At 41.2% G+C, this 22,875-nt stretch overlaps 1 protein-coding gene across 1 annotated transcript; it reads right to left on the bottom strand.

Moving 5' to 3' along the window:
• Positions 1–212: 212 nt before the first annotated feature.
• On the bottom strand, positions 213–21,015 carry pcmtd1 (protein-L-isoaspartate (D-aspartate) O-methyltransferase domain containing 1). The gene is made up of 6 exons (XM_040020328.1): positions 20,823–21,015; positions 8,038–8,494; positions 7,614–7,716; positions 6,329–6,500; positions 3,462–3,585; positions 213–3,117 (listed from the first exon to the last, which is right to left on the bottom strand). The coding sequence occupies exons 2-6, from the start codon at positions 8,342–8,344 to the stop codon at positions 2,744–2,746; spliced, it is 1,080 nt and encodes a 359-aa protein (XP_039876262.1). The 5' UTR covers positions 8,345–8,494; positions 20,823–21,015; the 3' UTR covers positions 213–2,743.
• Positions 21,016–22,875: the final 1,860 nt, after the last annotated feature.

The raw sequence follows: 22,875 nt of genomic DNA, 5'->3' as shown, positions 1-22,875 counted from the left end.
GAAATATACCATGGTCCAGTGGGTCATCAGATATTATTCACTCCACAACTACAATGTGACACAAGAGCAGCAGCAAGAAATCTAACGAAGAAAAAAAAAAAAAAAAAAAAAATTGTAAGGACTCCTTTAACTAACAGACGACATTTAGATATCATTGGTAAATAAATAAGATCAGAAGAGCAGAGTAGTTAGAATGATTAGAAGACACATAATGTGATCGTGACCTTTATTTTTGTGCCAAACGTTACGGAGAAACACCACATTTTCAAAATGAACTGCACACACTATGAGTAATCAACCTATGCCTGAAGAAAAGAAAAAAGCTAACAAAAAAAAAAAAAAACAGGAATAGAACTCTTTTGGCTCTGAACAAATGATCTTAATATAAGAGCACATAATTGGTTATGACTTGGTATTTACCGGCTGCCATTTTTGTAGTCGAATCTCATCCACATTAAATGTAATCACAGCAGTCCCATTAACTTTGGTGCAAGGCGCGACCTGAGAGTCGAGGTTGTAGGTCCCCTGCTTTCAATACTTAATGTGCTCGCTAATTAGCAATTACATTTTCGATAATGGTATATAAACTGTTGCATGGCTGTAATTGGTCATGTGAATTTTAATGGATACCAGGCAAATAAAATGGGACTATGTTGTTATTGGTAATTATAAGCTGAGAAATTATTCCATTATTGCTTACTTGCACAGCTCTGCAATGAATTAATCTATTTAAAAAAAAAAAAAAAAAAAAAGCCTTACAGAAAATAAATGTTACCTCTTCACACACAAAAACTACTAAATAGAATAACCAGCCCCGTTTTCAAACAAAATATTCGTCATTACACCAGAACAAAATGAAGACCTACAGCACTAATATATCTTATCTATTTAACAGACAGCAGTGGAGATTTGATCTACAGAGTTCCCAGTGTCAAGATACAGTACAGCAAGAGGGCGCTACAACAAATCAACTGCAACTTAATTCAACTGTATGCAGAATCATATGATAACAATACATATATAGATATATCACTTTAATATTGAATAGAATTAATATCAACAACATTCAACTCAGCTTTTGGAATACTAAATTTATGCATTCAAAGTAAGATGAAGGAACTTTCCAAACGCTGTGATGGTAAAGCGTGAAGAAAAACGGTGACCTGTCGGATCAGTGATGTGCCGTTTTGTTTTTAGGGTTTTTTTCCCCCCTTTGTTTTTCTTCTTTGTTTTTTTTTTTTGTTGTTTTTTTTTTGTTTTGTTTTTTTCACTGTGGAATGTTTTTGTAGAAATATATCATCCTTTATGGGGGAAATTTACTGTGCTGGAAAACTCACAGAAGTCCTAATGTGATGGGGCGAGGGATGTTGGCACTTAAAAGTCATCACTATCAGGAAGGTTCTGCAAGCAAATTGTACTTAAAGAGGATTTACATTACATTAAGTCCAGTCCACAATACAAATGAAGCCCAAAAAAAGTCATCTTTTCATTTTTTTTTTTTTCTTCCTTTTTTCTCTGTCTTGAGGACTGCAGATTAAGGTGCTTTGTTGTCCATGATACAAAAAGGCGTCAGATTTTGCATTGTTGTTGATTTTGTTTAAAAAAAAATAAAAAGAGAAAAGAACTATACAGAATTCGAGATTTGTGTCAAGGCCATCAATCTGGTTCACCATCTTGAAACCTTTTTTGTTGTCATTTGTAAAGAAACATTTCAAAGTTTGATCACTTGGGACATCACCTCCAGTGACCAATCACAAGAAGCAAAGTCAGGAACACCCATATACAATATATTCATGCATGTATTCATTATGGATGAACATCATGCCTTCTCCAGTTCCCCTCGAAATTAGGTGAATATTTAAATCACCATTGTATCCATGTCACCCTTATTTTAAACCTCTGATGTGGTTTATTCAAATACTAAGAATTACATCATTATATTATATTATATGAATCCAGAACAGGGCAAAATAAAAAGAGAGAAGGAGGCCCGCGACAGCCTATCAGATCAGGTAGTAGTGAGGAAACAAGAATGTCAGCACCCTGTAGAAAAAGTTTCATTAAAAGGTGCCCTGTAGAAAAAATTATGAACCAGTCTGGTCTTTCAGTGAACTCTTGTAATAGGAAGTTATAAAACACATTACCCTGAAATGAAATACCAAGAAGAGTAATGACATGCGTGCCCCATTCGGGCTTATCGAACATCTTACTCTTTAACTCTCTTTAACAAAAAAAAAAAAAAAGAAAAAAGAAAATGGGAGAAAGTGGCTTTATTTGCCTTTCAGTGTCTCCTCTCAGTATCATTAAATCATCAGACACTGAAAGTAAGTTAAAGCTTCTAAAAAAGGTGCAATAAAAGTCTTCATCTTAGCATGATCGTATTTTAACAAATATAGTAAGAACTCTTTTTTTAATACAATTTTTAATCTGCACATTTCTGCAGAAATTCTGACATTGCGATAAAATCTGAATCTCAAAATTGATTTTTGAAACTATTTTCATTTACTTTATATTTTTTTCCATTTATAAACCAAAAGAAAAACAAACAAACATGTCAACAAAAAAATTAACACTCACGACAATCATAACATTATTATCCAATATTATCTGTGACGTCTCTTTCCGTTACAGTTTTGCCATCAAGATTAAGTGGAAATAATGCTACATTTGTACTGAAAAAAGATGAAGAAAAGCATTTCAGCATTTCGCTGCACCCATTAAGAATGGATATCAAGTGAATAAGTCATTTCTCTCTGTAATACAGCAAATATGCCTTCAGTGACTCAGGCAGCGGTAAAGCCATTATTTGGTCTCTCAACACGTTCACTTGCTTGAGGATTTCAATGTCGCCAATGTCTCTGTCCTCCTCTTCCTCCACCTCTTTGTGTTCTTCCTCGGTGTGCTCCTCCTCTTCGCTCTCCACCATCCGCGGGATCAGCTGGTTGCCTACAAAAACGTAAGTGTTGATGCGTCGCCTGCGACAGCGCCTGCGTTTGCGCTTCTGGGGGACTCTCTGCGTCGTCCCCTTGCCCTGGCTGTCCTCGTTGGCCAGGTTTCGGAGAGTGCGGCGTATGTAGATCCGAGAGAGATCCTGAAGGCTGCGGACAGTCACTGGGGCTGAGGACAAAGAGAGATGACACGGTGCTTCAGGGCGGTGCGCCACACAAATAAGAATAATCCATACAGCCGCACCAGTCCTTCAACTAGGTCAGCATAAACGAGCGAGGACGTGAAAGAGAAAAGTGTCTCGGTATTTCAAGGAGAGGAATAACTGGGTCTAGGAAGCGGCCGCGGGGCGAGCTTCATATGTCAAAGCCAATATCGCTACAGGACTCGACACATCACGCGTTGAATTTAAAATATTGCCTGCTTTGCGTTTCAAGATGAGTTAGAGATAATGAAACACAAAAACTGGGAGGGTTTTTTTTTTTTTGTTTGTTTGATGAGGCGTGGGAACTTACGCAGATGGACAGTGTCGGGCTTCTCTCCATCAGCTCTGCTCTGCTGGACCAAGGGGGCAAAGGACACCGCCAAGATGTTTTTGCTTTCCCACGTGCTCTGGCCAGTCCTGGTTATCTGGGTCAGCTGTATAAAGAGACAAAAACTGAACTTTACACTGAAAAACATCAAATGCTTCACATTTAGCAAGGAGGAGTGGAAACATTGGACTCAGGTGAATCAAAAGATGACTTTTACTCGAGTCGACATGTACACCTGTTACTGTGGGTGTAATAAATCCCAATCCAATAAGAGGCCTCTATCACACCACCATGGGGAAAAGTCATCCTTCTAACTGCTTCCATCCACACGCGCCAAGTCTTACACAACCACAGCATGCTTGTTAGGCTCATTTGAATTGAACAGACAAGCTAAAGGTAGCTTCATTTTGCATATACCTTCCAAATTTGGCTTATTCTTGTAAACTTAGCTGCAGGCTTAGACATCCCTGCCCCAGATCTCTTTCTCTAGCGGCTATAACCTGCAGGCACTGAATAAAAATCAGAGAACCAAGGAGACGACTTCTGCCTGTGCTCCTCGTTCTTTCTCACCTTTACCCAGTGCATTCAAGCCAGAAACATCATTTAGTTTTATGACTTTTAGCATTTATTTCCAATGAGCTATTAATGGACTTACATTGTGGGTTAAACTTCATTGCCATACTTTTTTTTTTTTTTTTTTTAAATAAACAGAAGAAAAAATTTAACATAAAAGTTTCCAAATACAATTAGCTTCCAGCAAAGACTCAAAAATGTCTGAGCATTGCATAAAAATGTTTGGCTATTTAAAAGCAACCGCTAATCTGGTGCATTTAAACTCCTGAAAAAAGACATTTAACACACAGAAAATTCAATTCTTAATTATTTTAATCAGATCTCTTTTGCAAAAGAAGAGTTAAGTAGAGAAAAGAAGCAGCAATATACAGCCTGCCACAATGCAAGCACTCCACTGCTGCTCTTACTAGAATCTGGCCGATACCTATACCAATATCTGTCAATTTAAAATCCGATGTATAAGCCTATACTTACTTTCTACTTTCTTGCAGACACATGACACACAAACAGATTTCGCTAACATATTTACTTGATTACGATCTGACGACTCTGCTAGGTTCAGCTGCTTGTTCCAAACAAGTACTGCCAACGGGAAAGTTGCGGCGTGCCCTCTAGTGGACAAACTATTCAATGTCAAAACTGGTTGAACAGTTTCTCCTGACACTTTTCCAAATTTTATGTATTGGCTACTGTAAGTGCTGTAGCGGCACATAGCTGACGTCATCCGATAACATCGACCTGCTGATAAATCAGCCGGGTTCTAATGTGAAAGATAAAATTGAAACAGTAACATTTTGCATCTGAAAAGCTAAAAGCCTTAAAGTCTTTGTCCTTTTGCTTCATGACATATCAATATGAAAAGACAGAAGATTAATCCAAGAGACATAAATGATTACATGAGACATCAATCACCCATCATTATGTTGGCTCGGGTCATAACGAGTCTGCACTGTGACAGTTCTCAAAACACGTTTAAAGTCATATGAGGTTGCTGACTCAGTGTGCACTGTTACTTCGCAGGGGGAGGTGTGATGAGGCTTGGGGGGGGGGGGGGCTGATAAAGAAGAGGCTATGAAGTCCATCCATTCATAGCCATCTGTAAGGGGCACAGACGTACTGCAAAGTCTCTGTGTGATTAAGACAACCATCTTCTTTATGATAGCATAATAAATCCACAATTTTCCCAAAGTCTGTATTTTTGCCATAACCGAGCAGTCTTTGGCTTTACTCTGACATTTTTCCAAGTCTAACAGTAATTCCCAAATGAACGCATGAAGATTTTTATGGTTTGTTTTGGACATCCATAAAATTCACTTCCTTGTGTCAATGTATAAAATGAGTGGGGGGGGGTGGGGGGGGGGGGTAGCTACAGATAATAAAGTTTCTTAATGCTGCTTCCACACAGCATAATATCTGAACAGTGCTGAAGGGTGTCATTTTCAAAAAGCTCCACACCGCCTTTCCGGTTACTGAATGGGTGTTTCATATTTGTCCACTCTGGGGAGTAATTTCAAAAAGCTCCAGAGGAGATGGAGATGGGGGACGTCAGCTTGGTGCTGATGAAAGGCCACAACAGAGGAAAAAAGATGCATTTTGAAAATTATCCACATCAGTGTGAACATGGCCTGGGTAAATCTGGGGCTTTAGTGCTTTCAAGCTGTTAGATCAGAATTGTGTTAATTATTTTCTCTGCCATGATTAATAACTTTCCTGCTCCCCTCTCCCCTCCCTTTTTACTTTATTTAAAAAAAAAAATAGTATAAAATCTGATTGATTTCCTTTAAGCATGTTTTCCCTCTATGGTCTGACTTCAGAGTGCCATCCTGTATAACTACCAACATAAAACATTCAACCCTTGGGTCACGATATCTTATCAAGTCCAAGCTTCGCTTTACTTCAGTTCCTTTTATGGCCCAAACGCACTGACCACGAATCCGTCACAATCTTTAAACTTCTTAAAGGAAAAGGTTGCTGTCAACCGTTTCCCCACCAACATCCCGAAATATCCTCAGTGCCCTCTCACATGCCCTGCAGACTGTCCACACTCACCTGTCGTACTTTTTAAATAAAACATTTATTTATACAGCACTGTGTGTACTCTGTACACGGCTGCTTAAATCCAGGTGCAGCCGCGGCTCAATAATGCATGGGAAAGTTTCATAACTAAGCCTACTAGGTCAAAGCCATTTTCCCTTGTTTTCCCTTGTGCGTTAGCATTTTGAGCAGCAATCACAATGTGTCGATTTCGTATCAGTCCGGTGACTTGCAGCACTTACCTGATCCTCTATAGGCATCACCAGAATGCCTCCAATTTTGAGCAGTACTTTCATGTAATTTTCATGGTCCTTTTGCACTCCAGCGCCACAATAAATGCGATCGTACTGGTGGCTGTCTGTGGAGATTTCAAGGCAATTCCCCACCACAAAGACAGGTTCACAGAACTCAAACCTGTGAAAGAAATAATCAGACAGGTAAGGAATAAAATCATGTTTTTGGGGTTTTTTTTTGCAAAGCCCATCATCACATTTGTAGATTGTGGCAGAAATATACATGAGAGATTACTTATTTAAGACGGCAAACGGTCACTAGTGCCTCCTATTCAGTAACAGCTACTTCTTTTTCAAGAGGACACTTTATGTTTTGGGGGATACTTTTATTAGCTTTTTTTTTGGCAGGGCGTTAGATAAGAGGATTGACTCTCACTCTCATGTCTTTATGATAAATATGCAGCTGGAGCCAGCAGGTGGTTAGCACAGCTAACCCATTTATTGCACCGGTGTGACAATTAGTAACAGATTAATGCATTTAAAGGCTTATGAGATGCCACAACAGAGCAGAGCACTTTGTAAAAGTCACACACAACATTCAAAAACTGTGAAAAGCCACGACTATTATAAGTAAATTATGTGCAATGAATAAAACTTGGGTTTTTTTTTAAATCTATTTTTCTGTAAGAAAAAAAAAAAAGATCAAAGAAGTCTGCACTATAACCCCCCCCCCACACCAAAAACCAAAATAACTGAATGACTCTTTTAGTCCCTCAACATACCATCTTTGAATAAGCATAAATGTATTCAATCTTTTTTGCAAGCAGCAGTCAATAAGACTAAATTGGCCAACTCTGATGTTTGACAGATAAATTGGTGCATCACAAACAGAAATTCCGTATTTCAGTAAGGCAGAAATCAACCAGGGATGAGTACTTGCATACTGAGAGGAACCAGTGCGGCACCTTGCCAAGGACAGTGCTTTGCAGCAAAAGTTGAGCTTGGTTCAACTCTTTTTTTTTTTTGTGCCAAATGACTTGTTTTGCTGGTGTCCTTTTTTTGGCACCCCGCTGCACTGACTCACTGGCTTCGTTTAAATGAATGAGAAGGCTGCTTTTTGGGTGCAGGGCTAACGTCAGCCTAAAAACTGCCTGAACACTTACTCGTCGTTTTAAAGGCGGTCATGTGCACAGCGGTTTCCTGCCGAGAGCCGTTCACCAGGCAACCACCAGAGATTCAGGTGAATGTGTAGTCAGAAAGTGAGCTTAAAAAAAACATATAAGCATATACTTACTTATCAAAGCTGTCGCTATTCTTTATGAAGTCATCCAGTTTCTCTCTGGCATATTCAACGACATCTTTGTGGAGCTCAACTCCATGGTTTACACCAAATGGCCCTAAGGGGGAGGGGGGGGGGGGACAAAAATGTGGCATATTAATTCATGGCCTCCGTTAAGCAAAAAAAAAGCCCAATTCTTGCTGATTTCTGCTTCTCAAATCTGAACATATGCAAATATACACTGCTTATCTGACATTTATTAGGTTTTTAGTGCTATTTTTGGGGAACATATTATAAACCAATTGATCGATGAAGACCATATTCAGTAGCATCAGTGATGTCATTTATTGAAGTCACTTAATCATTTCCTCTAAATTTGTCCATGTAGACTTTAGAGAACATCTAAACACCTCCCACAATAAGGGTAAGCCAAGATTACCTATGATGAGGCCAACCATTGTGCTCAGGTAGCCGGTTCCACTGCCCAGATTGAGGAAAGAAAGTCCCGGCTGCAGTTTCAGTGCCTCCATCACCTCGGAGTATATACACGGAGCAGACAGGTGTATGTTACCGTGCTTCCAGGCCAAATCTTTGTAGGCATTGTCCCGATAGCCGTCCAAATAGTAGTCACCGCGGTCTATGGCCCGAAAAGCCTGCTCGACTTTTTCTGTGCGGATATACTGAGCCTCCTTCAGGTTATCAATTAGGTCGTCATTGTCCTCTCCGGCGCTCACAGCTCCCCCCATGGTGAAAAGAGCAGAGGAACCCTAAGGGGCGAACTCGTATTCAGGATGACTGTTTCGTCCTCAGAGGTGCATGGAGATGAACGGCTGTGCTGCCGCTGTGGCTCCTCGTGTGTCAGTTCAGACACAGTTCATGTCCAGGCAGCAAGTGACCTGAGAAACACAAAAAAAGTGAGATGAACACACTATGACATTAACGCCTGTGAGGGAGCAGTGTCTGGTTAAATCTACAGGTGAAGTGCAGATTTAAAGTGCTGATAAAAACAGTTTTATTAATCCACAACTGGGATTGTCTTATGATGAAAAATTGATGAGTGAGAGAAAGGGACTAAAAGAATGAAACATGTATTTTACTACCATTTTTTTAAGTATCCCTTCAGGATGAAACAGATTTACAAAGTATTAAATCTGCAGTGCCTTTGTGAAAGAATGGCCATCAAGCTGTAACGATGAAACAAATCCAGTAGTACAGTGACAAGCAGGCTTCCCCTCTACTGGTGGTTTATGCTTTATCTAATGTACAGTATGTAGACCCTTTTCCCCAACACATATCAGGCATGTCACAGCACAAATACAGTTAGTGACCCTAAATTAAATTTTGTTACAGAGGCTGTGGAATAACACATGGCTCGCTGTTGCCAAAAGACAAATGCCAACAGTTCATCATTTAAGGTTTTAAATACTATTTATAAACTGTTAGAGCCCGGCAAAAATGTGCTGGACAGAAAGAATTGCCAGTAAATCAATAGTAAAAAATAATCACCAATATTTTCAGAATCACATTGGATCCTTTGACTTTCAGATATTTTCACAATAAAAACCTGCTGCGAGGCATTTGCAGCTGAGACTCTGTGCCCCAATGTCATGTCATATTCTACTGTGCAGTCTGTTATGTCCACAGGGCAGATGTGGAGTGATGTAACAGAAAGCTGACATTAGAGGAGGGCAAGATGGACACAAGCTTCCATCACAGCACATATGAAAGTTTCTAGAAACAGCATTAAAACAGCCGTATTTCATACGGGTCCACATTTCCAATGCACGCTATTTTCTGCAAGTACTGCTGCTTCGCCTCTGGACGCAATCGGTCTCTATACAGTCCATTCTCTTTTGAGCTGCTTTTAAGCATCGTGTAATCGTCGTTCCAACACAGTGCGTTTGTTTTGATTCGTAGACCCCGAAAATGGTGCCGCGCTCCCACAATACATTGCGGCGTGACGTCAACTCCAAAGCCCTATGAGAAAACACAACAGTTTGAGGTTTTTTTCCTTCCCAAGCCAAAAATAATATCCAAATCTTGTGCAATACTTCCTGATCCTCGGCACTGGCTATACAAGCCTGCACGCTGAGAAATCTCAAAGAAAAAAATACAAACAAAACTTCCCTAATGCAACCATTCCAGCAAAATCTGCAATGTGAGAGTTATCAGTTTGTACATCACCAAAATGTCAAAGCCCAAAGACTAGCCTGATGCTAATCAAATTACAGGTTTGTTTATGATAGATTATGATAAGAGATATCTACAAAGGCTTCCAGCTTCTTCCCACAGTTCAGAGACATGCAGTTAGTAGTTAGGTTAGTTGGAGAATCTAAATTGCCCATAAGTGTGAATGTGAGTGCAAATGGTTGTCTGTCTCTTTGTGTTAGCCCTGCATCAGGTTGGCGATCTGTCGAGGGTGTACCCCATCTCTCACCCTATGGTAGCTGGGATAGGCTCCAGCCCCCGGTGACCCTAACAAGGATAAACAAACGAGAATGGATGGATATCTACAAAGACAGACATTGTAAACATAGCCATTTAGAGGTCAACCAATACAGAATTTTAAACGTGTGTGGAGTTATTCATTCACTTGTTCACAGTCTCCCTGACTTTGCTTGGATCGAGAGGTTGTGCATGCGCCCTCTACTCAGCATCAAATCCTGTCATATCTTTACTTAAACTTACTTAAATTTCCATGTAGATAAATCACAAACAAACAGCCAATATCGACTGATAATATCGGCCTATCAGTCGGGCTATAAAAATATTTTAGTTGTAAGCAAGAATGTGCACATAATACAGTTATGTTGCCTATAATCCACTTTTATTTTCAGTTATATTATGGAGGGATTTTTTGTCTTCTAAATCTTTTGTACAGGTGCATCTTTGCCCTGCCCTAAAATGCATCACCCAGTCACCATCGGGCAGGTTACAATCAGCATTAGCCAAGACGACTGAGATTCTATGCCAACGAAAAAGGTAAAAGTCAAATAATTAAGCAAAACAAAAGTGTTTCAAGAAGTTTGTGAAGACACAGCAGGACCAGCATATCAAACACAAAGAGTCAATAGTTTTAAATATTTGTATCTCAAGTTTGAATCAAATTAAGTGGGAGTTTTTTCCCTTTAGAAAGAAAGACAAAAAAAAAAACAAAAAAAAAAAAAACAGCTCTAATTTTAATTTCTTTAAATATTTTATTACTTTTGATTGACCAGGTACTTAAGCTGCTTCTGGCCACTTAACACAATTACAAAAATAAAACTGCTGTTTATTTGAACTTCTTACAACTAAGCTCAGACTAAAGATGAGGTGTCAAAAAAGGAACAAGGAAGGAAAGAAGCCAAACAGCTGTGAAACCTGCCATTTAAGGCTGAGCTTCAGCTGAAATATGAACTGCTGTTTTGGTGCTTACATTACAAATAATGACCTGATGGATTTCCTATGTAATACAGCACAGTAGCTGTAAAGAGAAAACTCCTGACATGTGCCAGTTTTTCAACATTTTATAAATGCTTTGATAACAAAAAATATCAAACCCTTCACACCCTGTGATGCAGCCGACGGAGACAGGTTCTGAATTCCTTCTCTGCCTCCTCAGCATCTCCAGATCTGACTCAGCTAATAAAGATTAAATTCAGAGGTGACTTTGTAGTGGGAGGCCTAGTAAGGTAATTTTCCATTGGCAAAAAAAGAACCATTGATTCGCTCACCATCACTTGATGTACAGCGGTGTATTTTTTTTTTTTTTAATCCTCCTTTTCACTCTGTAAGCATTGAAAGAAAATCCAGGAAAATGGGTCAGTGGAGGTATTCAAGAAAAGTGCTTTTGGGCACTGCTGTACACTCAAACCTCTGATTATCAACAAAGTCCTTTAAAGACAAATCAAGAAAGACCAGCCAGGCAATAAGCTTATTTTAAACAAAGAAAAATACCTCTTTGTAACAAGTATTCACTGGTAAACACACACATGACGTCCCGAGTTGGGCCCCCCACAAACTGAAAGTGCGTCAGCGTATCAGGTCATGAGTGTCTGCTTGACCCGGTTATAAACACCTCACTGAACGTGTAACAGATCCTCCAGCAACACAGGATCAGCTCTGGAGCTGCAACCAAATACGACAGGCCTGTTTAGGCAGTGCACCAGCACAAGCACTCGACCGATCAGCAGACAGTGTGAGGTAAACTGATAATCCCGATGGTTAATAGCATTTAGTGTGTAAACTCAGACAATTTACAGCCTTGTTGGCAAAAAACAAGAAACTAAATGCCTATGTGCCTGTGGCTTAATACCACGGCACTTTTCCAACAGAATTTGTATTTGCAGAAAACTAATCAGTAAATCCTGTAAGAAAGGTACAGAAACTAGTCTCAATTGTGCTATAAAGAGCAGGCCGGAGTCATTCTGATGCTGTAAAGCTAGGATTCAAGCAATGAAAATAAATACAAGGTTCAATAGGAGGACTTAAAGCTGTTCACCTATAAAGTCTACTTTTATGATACCTATAATGTTAAGGCTTGCTGACACTGTCATAGTGAAGTTAATTCTATTACCCGTTTACTGAATTTCTACCACGTAAACAGCTCCTAATAAAATGCAGTCCAACTTCAAGGTCACTATGTAACTACATAATTATTTACCTTGTAAAGCTGGACTTTAAACCTGCATAAGAAGCTGTATTCGAGTACTTCATTTGTACTGGTGACAGATGAGGACATTCATGATTCAACTTTTGTTTTAATTTAAGTTTCTTGAGGCAAATTTATGATAGTTGTGTCTCAATTTTACTGCAGCAGAAAAAGTTAGGATCAAACGTCTACTGCCCGTTTTGTCCGTTTATGTAATAATTAATGTAAGTAATTATTAGCACAATGTTGATGTCTGTTTTGCTCTGCAGAGAGAGAGATTTTTGGAATTCAACCAAAGGCAGAGGCTGGACTTGCATGCAGCCCTCCACAAAGCTAACAGCACGTTGCCCAACAGTAATGATGCTGTGCATAGGTTGAATGCTGATTAGTTTACAAAGTTGGCTTGAACAAAAGGGGGGAAAAAAAGCAACAGTGGAAGTGCAAGGAAGAAAAAAAAAGAAAAAAAAAAAAAAAAACCACATTAAACTGGCTACAGTGAACAGTTTACAGTCTTTCCACTGAGTTTCACTTCACTATAGGATGACTACCATCTTCCCTGTGGCATGAGCTGATCTCTTACGTTACTGGTCGTTCAACATACTTGACTCCAGGTCAGACATAACTACAGCATGTAAATGGAGGTTTGCTTCGTAGCATCTGCACAAAGTCCTCCTGGAAGCAAGATGCACTTAATTTTAGTGGTCTCCAATACAGAACTGCATGTATAGAATCAGTCAAATTTTTCCCAAAATAAAAAAGGCAATAAAAATCTTTTTTCCCCCGCTGGGAAATTGCACTTCTACCACCATCATTGTCGTGTTTTCCCTAGATTTAATGCCAGGATTGTTTAATTTGCCACATCTCTCTTAGGATATTTCTGACCTGCAGACCACCAATGCACTCCAATGTCAGGACCTTTCCATTTTAAAGAGTGCACCCAATGGGATTCAACCTAATTGTGTCATATCCATGTCTGTATCTGCTTAGTTCATGTGAAGTTTACCTAACGATACAGTAAATACATTTCATTGCAAGATCTGCACAATTCCCATGAGAAGCTGCAATGATGGTGAGAGAATTTTCATTTAGGATTACTTTTGATTTGAGCCTGTTCGTGCTGTACTGAAAAGGCCAGATCTAAGCATTTTCCCCACACATATCTACACTAAATGGTGCAAATGGTAATCGCTCTTTAAGATTTAATCTTTTATTTGCATGACAAACTAAGATCCTGGAGTCCAGTGTGCCACTCACCATGACGACCTGCTCACCAATGTACAACCCGCGCACATGCAGGTCATGGAGAGGCTTTTCCTATGGCTCCACCATCAGGCTAGTGGTGGTAGCGATCAAATAAAAAGCGTTTTTGTTACGTGTCTAAATTTCACCACGGGATTCTGTATTAATTAGCCACAAACAGCGAGAGGACATGACAGTAAAGGTGTGTGTTGTACCAGACTAACAACAGGGGCCGACTCTTCGTTCGTGCGAACCCGCTCAGATTTATTAATATATATTTTTTAAAAATCCACCAGCTATTTTTACTTGAATCCTCTCATTTTTGCCCCTGCCGTCTTTGTGTACTTATGATTAGGAGTCACACAGTTCCACGACAAGAGTGAATTTCTGGGTCAAAATCAAAGCAATGTTTTTACTCAAGTAGGAATTACTTTATCTCAGTTTGGTGCTAGATGAAAAAAAAGGAAGTTAAAATGAAGTTATTTGTATGTTGCCTTTGAAATCCATTAAACAGTTTCCTAAACAACACATTTAAAATAGCAGTTTGAGAGCAAAAAAAAAAAAAAAAAAAAAAAAATACAAGATATTCAAGGATATTTTCTGAAAATCTATAGATTTTTACTCAAATATAAGAATGTAATCAATAGATAACTATGACTGCAACTTGCTGGTGTCGAACTATCAGCATTTACCATCAGAAAATTAATACCTTGTATTATTAAAGTTTTATAATTGTCATAAGCTAGGTAATATAAAATGTATCAATTTACCTTTGATAATACATTTAGACATCAACCACTGAGATATACATGTCACACTTTATTGGTTTGGAATACACCTGGTTTTGTAACTGCTCCTATTATACTCTGAAATGATGTTTTTCTACTTTTGTTTCAAGATATTTCTTTTTTAATTTTTTTCCAGGTCAGTGGAGCTTAAACCTTTATTGCAATAACATCAACAGGCAACTTTACCACTGGTCAGGACCCCGAACACAGACTTTTTGATGGTCTATCAGCCTGGAACACAGTACTGCTGTCTGTTTTTATGTCTATATCAACAACTATATTGAACACAACGGCATAGGAAAATTGGATGATGTCACCACAGAAACTAATACAGTCCACATGGTTTTTACTGCCCTATGCATTGCCAAGAAAACGGTCCTCATGAACTGGAAAAATAAAAATAATCTTAATTCTAGCCAATATAGAAACCATCTAATAGATCACATTAGTCTCAATATAGCCTCTGCCACCACATTAGATCAATCCCTCTGGGCTCCTTTGATCGGCTCCATCACCTAGTGGGGGTAGGGGGTCGTGGTTTGGTCCCGCCTTAGCTATTGTGGTTGATGTGGAGTTGGGACGGGCTTAGGGCGCCTGGAGGACCCCTAGAGACGTTATCCCTGGAGGGCTTAACCCGGGGGTTGTGTTCATAACCTGGTTAGTGGCTCTGGTCGCTCTTAGAGGTTGTTCTCCTTGTGGCTGCGTGCAGCGGGGCTGGAGGATGGTCTGTGCTGGCGGACGTAGGTTACTGGCCTGTTGGCCTGGCTGCCCCTGAGTGGATCCGGATTTGGGGTTCGGGGGTGCTTCGCCTCTGTACTGGGGCTCTGGCTGGGCCTTGGGGGCTTCGGTCCTCGTCGGTGTGTCACCGGGGTTGTGGGCGGGTGGGTGCACGGGGGCTCAGCCCTGGCGCAGGGGGCCTCTTGTGCATCGGCCTAACTGGGGGGCTCTTCAACTGGCAGGGAGGTTGTTCCATCCTTGCAGGAGTCCACTCTGCAGGTGGGGGAGAGACATAGGAGAGGTGGAGAATAAACTTAACCTGGGTGTCTGCTGTCTTGTGTAGTCTGGGAGATGATTGAATGTTGGGGTGGGTACAGTTTCCTCTGCGGTGGGGTAGGGTGGGCTGCCCCGGGTCCTGTGGGGCTTGGCAGTGCTGCTGCCGTAGGCCCTGGTCTGGATGGGCCTGGGCTCCCTTGCCTTGGTGGGTACCAGAGGACGGGGGTGCCTACTGGGGTCAGCGGGGGAGCTGGCCCTAGGGAGGGGCATCCTCCCCTCCCTTCTTTTCCTCCCCATCCCCAGCTACCTCCCTCTTTCCGCTCCACCACACCCACCCACACAGGTAGGGCCTTGGGGTGCGGGTGTGTCACCAGGGTGCAGGGGAGACATTCCCCCCCTCTGTTCCCTTCTGGCCACCTGTGCCTCAATTTTATCTCACAACTTAGACATCCACATTACTTACACTCTCATAACACACACACACACACACACACACACACACACACACACATATATAGGGCCTTGAGGGTGGGCACGTTAACGGCGTCCAGTGGACGGTCTGTGTACTCAAACCTACCTCTGGTGCCGGTGCCCACCTCTCAATTTTAAATCCATGTAGACATTGAGGGTTCTCGGGAGGGGCCGTGCTAACACCTGCTGCTCTCTGGCAGCAGCACCATGCTCTCCCTTGTTTTAAATGCACTTTAGAGCAACACGCAGCAACACTACACATGAGCGGGAGGAGGGAGGTATGGGGTCTTCACACACCCCCGTTCTCTACTAGCCATCGGGGCGGGGGGGCTGGGAGGAGATGTTGGCTGTCCGATTGGCCTCCCTGCTGCTGCGGAGCCTGGGATGGTCTGCTTGCCTCCAACCCGGGGGGAAGGGTAACATCTCTTGGGTCTGGGTGCTGTTTCCCCCTCTGGGGGCGAGGGTACCTGGACCCGGGGTATAGAGTATGTTTGGGGAGTGTGATTGTGTGTACATGTCCATTTATGTCAATCCTTACGTTGGGTGAGTGCTGAGTGTTTGTATATGTGTGCATGAGGGTGAGAATGCATGTTTGTGTCTGTGTGTGCCTGTGTCTATATGTCAGGTTGGGTCTTAGACTCCACCTCTCTGGGAACTCCCAGGCCCTCCAAAGTGTGGAGGCCTATCTCCCCTCACCACACTCCCTGCCGGTGACTGATGCCCTCAGGAGTCGGTGCATTGGTGGTTCTTGGTGTCCGGGGCTGGGCGCTCAGGTATGTACCAGCTCACTCCCGGTGGCTACTTGGCGGGGCCTGGCGCCTGTTGCTCGGTCAGGCCTCTTCCGGGGCGCGGGGGGCCCTCGGGCCTCCGGGCCTGCGGCTCGGTTCACTCTGGCGCAGCTGTCTACCGGCAGAGCCGGCGGGCACACCGGTGCAGCCCCCTCTGGCTTCTGCTCCGTGGCTACTGGGTGACCCCTCGTCTGGGGATCCTCAGCCCTTCCCATGAGGGTGGCACGGATGCCCCTCCGGTGGTCCTCCTTGGGCTCTCACACTCTGGGGCCTCTGGATGTCTGGGGCCTGGATCTCCTCCATGCCTGCTTCATGCCCTGGGGGACAGGGCTATGGCTCTCTACATCCTCTTGCAGACCATTAGAATACAAGCACGCTGATCCACACAGGTGTGCACACGGGTGTTCGCTGTTCGTAGACTTAAATTACACCTTTCTTGGCTGCTACTTCAAAGCACATTGTGTACTGTCTGTCCTGCGTGCTGCACAACAACATTGAATATTTAGTATTTACTGCTGTTTACACTTAGCTAGATTAATGCGATGGTGTTGTGTTTAGTATGTTGCTTTGGTTTTTTTGCTTGTTTTCTATTCTTTCTCTCTCAACAGGTGATCCAGGAGATTTTTTTTCCCCCCTTTCTCTCTCTGCATGGTGGTGCATCTCACAGTCACACTAAATGCGTGGATAGTTATGGGTCATGTCTGCAGACCTAATTTTTAGTATCCAGAAACATAAGAACTCCCTGCTTCTGGCTTCCAGCTATTGTCTACTCATCGTTCTTGTCTGCTTTGGCTCTGTGTTAGTCCTGTGGACTATTGTGCACCTGTCATGCTACAGTTGTGGTCAGATTTTTAAATACACTCACCATGAGTGTCATGGCAATGTTGGGCTTTTAATGATTTCTTTGAACTGTTGAGTATACATGCATACAGGCTCAAAGTTATAAATACACCCTTGTAAATATTTGAGTAGTTTAATGTCTCTTACCGAGTTGCACCTCGACCTTGGTAGCCATCAACAAGCTTCAGGCATAACTCTGGCTGAATATTTGACCACTCATCTTGACAGAATTGGTGGAGTCCATTAAAATCGATTGGTTTTCTGGTGCGCACCCAGCTTTTAAGCATAGTGAACATATGTTTAATAAGGTTGAGGTTAGGGCTTTAGGAAAACTATTCCAGAATATTAATGTTAGCCTGCTTTATTGATTTCATTTTACTGAAGACCAGTTCTGATGTGTGTTTGGGATCAATGTCCTGTTGGAACATCTGTGTCCAACTCATTTTCCACCGCGGGCCACAACATGCCCACTTTGATCTTAAGCAGGTAGCTCATTGCTCAGACTGTCCAGTTTTCTTTTGTTTTTTTTTAACTAGTCGTTATAAAAGATTTCTATAGCAATGGTAGATTGGTCCAAAATAAGAAAGCGAATAATGCAGCAAATAGATTTTTAATGGGAAACTACAGGTCTCAGAGTACACAGAGAGAAAGCAGTGCAGGAAGTACGATTTTATCGTGGTGAAAGCAAAAGTAACAGAAAAATCACTACAGTCAGTGGGGTTTTTTGTTTGTTTGTTGTTTGTTTTTAAACGTGAAGCGTAGTTTTGGTCTTCTTTTGCTGCTAGTTCAGTGAATTTTAGTCAGAGTGGTTTTGTGGGCTTTGAGATCCTGATGTTTCAGTGGATACCACCCATGTCTTTATTCAAATAACAGATCTGGCGGTACATCGAGTTAAACCAGAGTTCTCCCTCTCGCCTCTGGTACCAGGGGCATTGGGGTGGAACAAGTTTATTGTTTAATTACTTTGTATAGCATTAATGGCCATAAGGGAGGTTTTCATTAGTAGGAAAAGCTGTAAAACTTATGAAAATACAGTTAAAAGACCAAAGTTTATGCTTGTGCTTGTTGTGGTAAGCAGCACATCAAACAAGTTAAGAATTATAAATGGCTTTAAGCGCAAATGCAGATACTGAGCGATGGCCTGCTGGTACAGTTACAGTTAAGGTGAAGTTCAAACTTTTGGAAGTAGTCTTTCATTATTCCATCTACCTTGTGCAACGTACAAGTACCACTGGCACCAAGACAACTGCAGAACATGATGTTACCACCACCGTGCTTGACAGTTGCTACAGTGTTCTTAGGTTTGAAAGCGTCACTTTTACTTCTCCAAACATGCCTCTTGTCGTGATGATCAAATACTTGAATCTTTGTTTTATCTGACCATAAAACTTTTCTCCAAGCATTTGCCTTGTCGATGTGGGCAGCTGCAAATTTCAGTCAAGCTTGAAGGTGTTGATTTTAGAGTAGGGGCTTCTTTCTTGGTCTGCACCCTCTCCGTCCATTGATGATGTAAAACTCATTTCACTGTGGACAGTGACACTCGGGTTTGAGCAGTTTCCAGTTTGTGACAGGCTGCATCCTTGGTGGTTCCTGAAAACCCTAACCTATTTCCTCTCATCGCAGCAACACTGGTACGTTTTCATCCTTGGTGCAGGTGTGAAATCAGTAATCGCACTTCGTTGCGGACCAAAACAACTATATCGAGGGTATGTTATAGTGTATATATATTTAAGCTGTGTGCATACTTCTGACATTATGGATAAGAGAAAATCCAAATCAAATTTAAACCAATTGTTGTTTTTTTTAAGTTGTTAAATGTGTGCTGTGCAATCGCTCCATCCTGGAAAAAGAACAGTTGAAAGAAATCACTAAAAGCCCCAAATTATTTTAACAGTCGCACCATGATGAATGTATGCAAACTTCTGACCACAACTTTAAAATAAGACAGGGGCGTAATTTCCAGGGGGGTTATGACCCCCCCTCCCCCCAATAATCAGACCCAACCAATATAACCCCCTCCCAATAAAATTATGAATTATCTTGCATAAATAGTCTGTTGATTTTCTTCACTCATTTCACTTATTACCAGCAAAATAATTGCATGTTTAATCATCTGGGAATTTACCCAGATTTATTTATTTATTTATTTATTTAGACAGAGATCTTGACCCCCCAATGTTCAGCACAAAGTTACGTCGATAAAATAAGATGAGGTTTATGGCAAGGGCTTAGCCTAAAGGTTTCCATTTTCTGGTCCCTTGCTCATATAAGTATTAAGTAAATAATCATGAGGTTATTTGATAAGTTAGTTGCAGTCATACTCATCAGAATTCAGAAAAAAATACTTTAGTTTTTAAGTTGTGGTGCTTGTATATCTATATAGGAATCACAACCTACATACATTTAGTTTTTTTTAGCCTGTTGAATGGACTAAGATATGATCAGTGACACCTCCCCAGCGAGGTGCTGTTTATGGGAGGAATGCAGTCCCCAGGTTTGCGTCGTTTTCTGGTCTCTCGGTTTTTACATGCAATGGTGTACACAGATGTTCCCCAAATTCCCACAACTGACACCTGGTGAAGCCAATCCGCGCGCAACCTGGTCACGTGTTCGCGGTTGCCACACAGACCGCAGCTTGTCAGCCAATCAGCGGCCAATCAGACTTTCTTCGCACTGCGTGTGACGATGGGGCAAAACAACAACAACGGCGTTTTCATGAAACCCTGTCAAGCGCTATTAATCACGGCTCACCCTCAATCAAAGCCGTCCGCACCTGTGAGAAACATACGCCAAGCACTTATTAAAGCAGCTGTCAAACAGCGAGAGGCTGTGGTGTGTTTGAGGCTTTCATGCAGCTTTTGTTTCCACTTGTCGACCAAAACGCAGTTGCTGGCCAGCTCTCTCTGCAGTGCGATTAACCCCAATCTTTAACAGCAACTAGCTAAACCGGTTTTTGTAAGGAGAGGATAAAATATCAGACTCGTGTATCATAACAGAAATATTCTCACAGGAAAAAAACGATCATAAATCAGAGATCTTTCGGAGTATAATTTCGCCCGAGAAAGCTCGCACTTCTGTTAGAAAAGTCACCCCGGGCCCACTCACAGCTTTAGCGTGTGCGCTCCTCAACATAGAAATAAAGCAGAATACGAATTTAGATGTGAAATTATGTGTTCCAGGTAGAACCTGGGGGTTTGAGTTATTCAGTGCAACACAACGCTATGTGAGTTGCAGTTAAAGCGGGCTAACGTTAGCTTTTTGTGGGCCTGAGTGCGCCATCACTAAAAACAGACAAAGCAGGTTAGGTAAGCTCGCCTCTTTATCCTGCCGTTACACAGTTAGCAAACACACAGCGCAGCTATTTAACCGTGTCACACCACGAAAAGCTAATACAGCTGCCAACGACAACACAAAGCGTAACTCTTACACAAACAGCCGCTGGCTAAATAACGAAAACCAAATAAGAAATACTCACAATGCCGTGTCGCATTTACTCATTCCTCGTAAAGTGCTGTTCAGTGCGACGGTCAGTGACAGCTACTTTCACACCCCAGCAGCTTCTTCAATTGGTTAAGTACTAGTTTACTGCGCTAACTAACCAGCTGGTTGGTTGGAGAGATAGTAGCAACAGCAAGCAGTTGTGTCGAAGTGGAAGAAGAAAGAAACAGCTGAGAAGAGGATGTAAACACAGGTCACGTGGTTTTAAAACGTCGTTAGAAGGAAGCACTGTTGCTCTCGCTGCTATCTATGCTATCCGTTTATCTTTGCAAAACCAACTGGGATTTTGTTTTATTAGTGTTTGTGTGCGCGTTTAAATTATGTTTGTTTACCTTTATTTCACCAGGACGTTGCGCTCAAATCAAAGTTCTTCTAGAAGAGAGACGTATTCGAGGTATAGTAGCAGCACAAATTTAGTATATTATAAATGCAACAAAATACAACTTAGAATGGAAGATATACAACATCAAATCTCCTAGTGCATCTCACAAATGTAGAATATCGTGAAAAAAGTTGTTTTGATTCACATTTTTATTTAAAAAGTCTATATTTAATACATATAAAGTAGAGCATTTCAAAGTTTTTGCTGTTTTAATTTTAAATATTATGGCTGGTGAAACTCAGAAATTCAGTATCTCAGATTTTTAGAATATTTCATTATGATTTTGAGCAAAAAGTAGTGTGCAAAGGTTTTGAGTCACTTTTCACCTTTCTTTGTATTTTACTTCCAAAAAGCTGTTTTTAATAACAGTTCTTTGGGTTTTCTAGAGGTCTTCCAAACTTTAAACGCATAATTTTAAGAAGAATATTTTTTGTTTTTTGTTTCTTTGTTGAGTCGCTTGACCCTGACCTATGAACCAAGCATTAAAAAGTACCTTACCAATGGGAAGAACCGGTGTTGTTTACACATAACAGATGACTTAGCAAATAAACAATTTTAAATGGCATTTTTAGGCATTTTGTTACTAGCAGCTTGTCACAAAAATCGTTTGTTCAAATTTCTTTAGTTGAATCTATGGAAAATGCCAGAGATAAACTGTGTCAAATTTTGTTATCATTTTTGCACCAACAAGGTGAATCCCAAAGTGCTATGTGCAGAAAGCTTGGCATATCTTAGCATGGTGTGCAATGCCTCCCTAAAATATTGAGGAAACTGGACATGTCGAGAACAAAAGAAGTGACAGGCCTAAAAAATGCATCAGAGTGTCTGAGAGTCGTGTGCTTAAAAAAAAAACAATTAGCAAAGACACAGCACCTCAGAGATGGTAAATGTCGTCTTCCAGTCAATGATTCTTATACAGCACTTTTCTGCTCTAGCACTCAGTGCTTTACACAACATGCACTCATTGACACATGTGCTTTTTTCCTTAACATTTCTGACTTTCCATCTAACATTTACACACATTGATACTTTTATATAAGTAATATATCAGAGAGCAACTTGGGGTTCAGTATCTTCCCCAAGGATACTTGGGCATGCAGACCGGAGCAGCCAAGGACTGGACCACAACCCTTCCAGTTAGTAGGTGTCCTGCTCTACCTCTTGAGCTACAGACACCCCTTCTGGGGTGCAGCTGTTCATTCAGCTGTTCCAGTTCACTGAAGCCCGCTCAGAAATGGTCTCATTTCAAGAATGGCTGTCAAGAAGCCATCCTCAATGAGGGGAAAGGGGAGAGAATGCTGTTATATGCCAGATCACATGAGAACTGATCTGAAAATAAGTGGCAACAGGTCTTATGGAGTGATGAATCCAAATTTAAATGTTTTGGTTCAAATTGTCATCAATATGTACGAAGGAAGTCAGGTAGAGATACAACAGTATCTACAATCATCTGTAAAACATGATGGAGGCGGGATCATCTTGACAGAGTTTAGGCTGTGTTGAAGAATAAATGTGGTCATACTAATTATTGATGTTCAAGCTCATTAGAATTGTACAACCTCCGTTTTTGTCTTAAATGCTGTATTTCCATGTTTGTTTGTACATGTTTCAATAAATCCCAGCACCTATTTCCCATTTTCTTAATATA

This window comes from Simochromis diagramma, unplaced genomic scaffold (assembly GCF_900408965.1).
Source record: "Simochromis diagramma unplaced genomic scaffold, fSimDia1.1 OVJJ01000205.1, whole genome shotgun sequence".
In the NCBI taxonomy this organism is placed as follows: Eukaryota; Metazoa; Chordata; class Actinopteri; order Cichliformes; family Cichlidae; genus Simochromis; species Simochromis diagramma.
Note: the sequence above shows the minus strand (reverse complement) of the source record. Positions and strands in the feature narration are given on the sequence as shown.

Coding starts and splice junctions, on each gene's coding strand:
- pcmtd1 (XM_040020328.1), bottom strand. CDS start 8,344: ATGGGGGGAGCTGTGAGCGCCGGAGAGGACAATGACGACCTAATTGAT. Junction 7,717..8,037: donor AATGGTTGGCCTCATCATAG/GTAATCTTGGCT, acceptor CCTCCCCCTTAG/GGCCATTTGGTGTAAACCAT. Junction 3,118..3,461: donor GCCCGACACTGTCCATCTGC/GTAAGTTCCCAC, acceptor CTTTGTCCTCAG/CCCCAGTGACTGTCCGCAGC.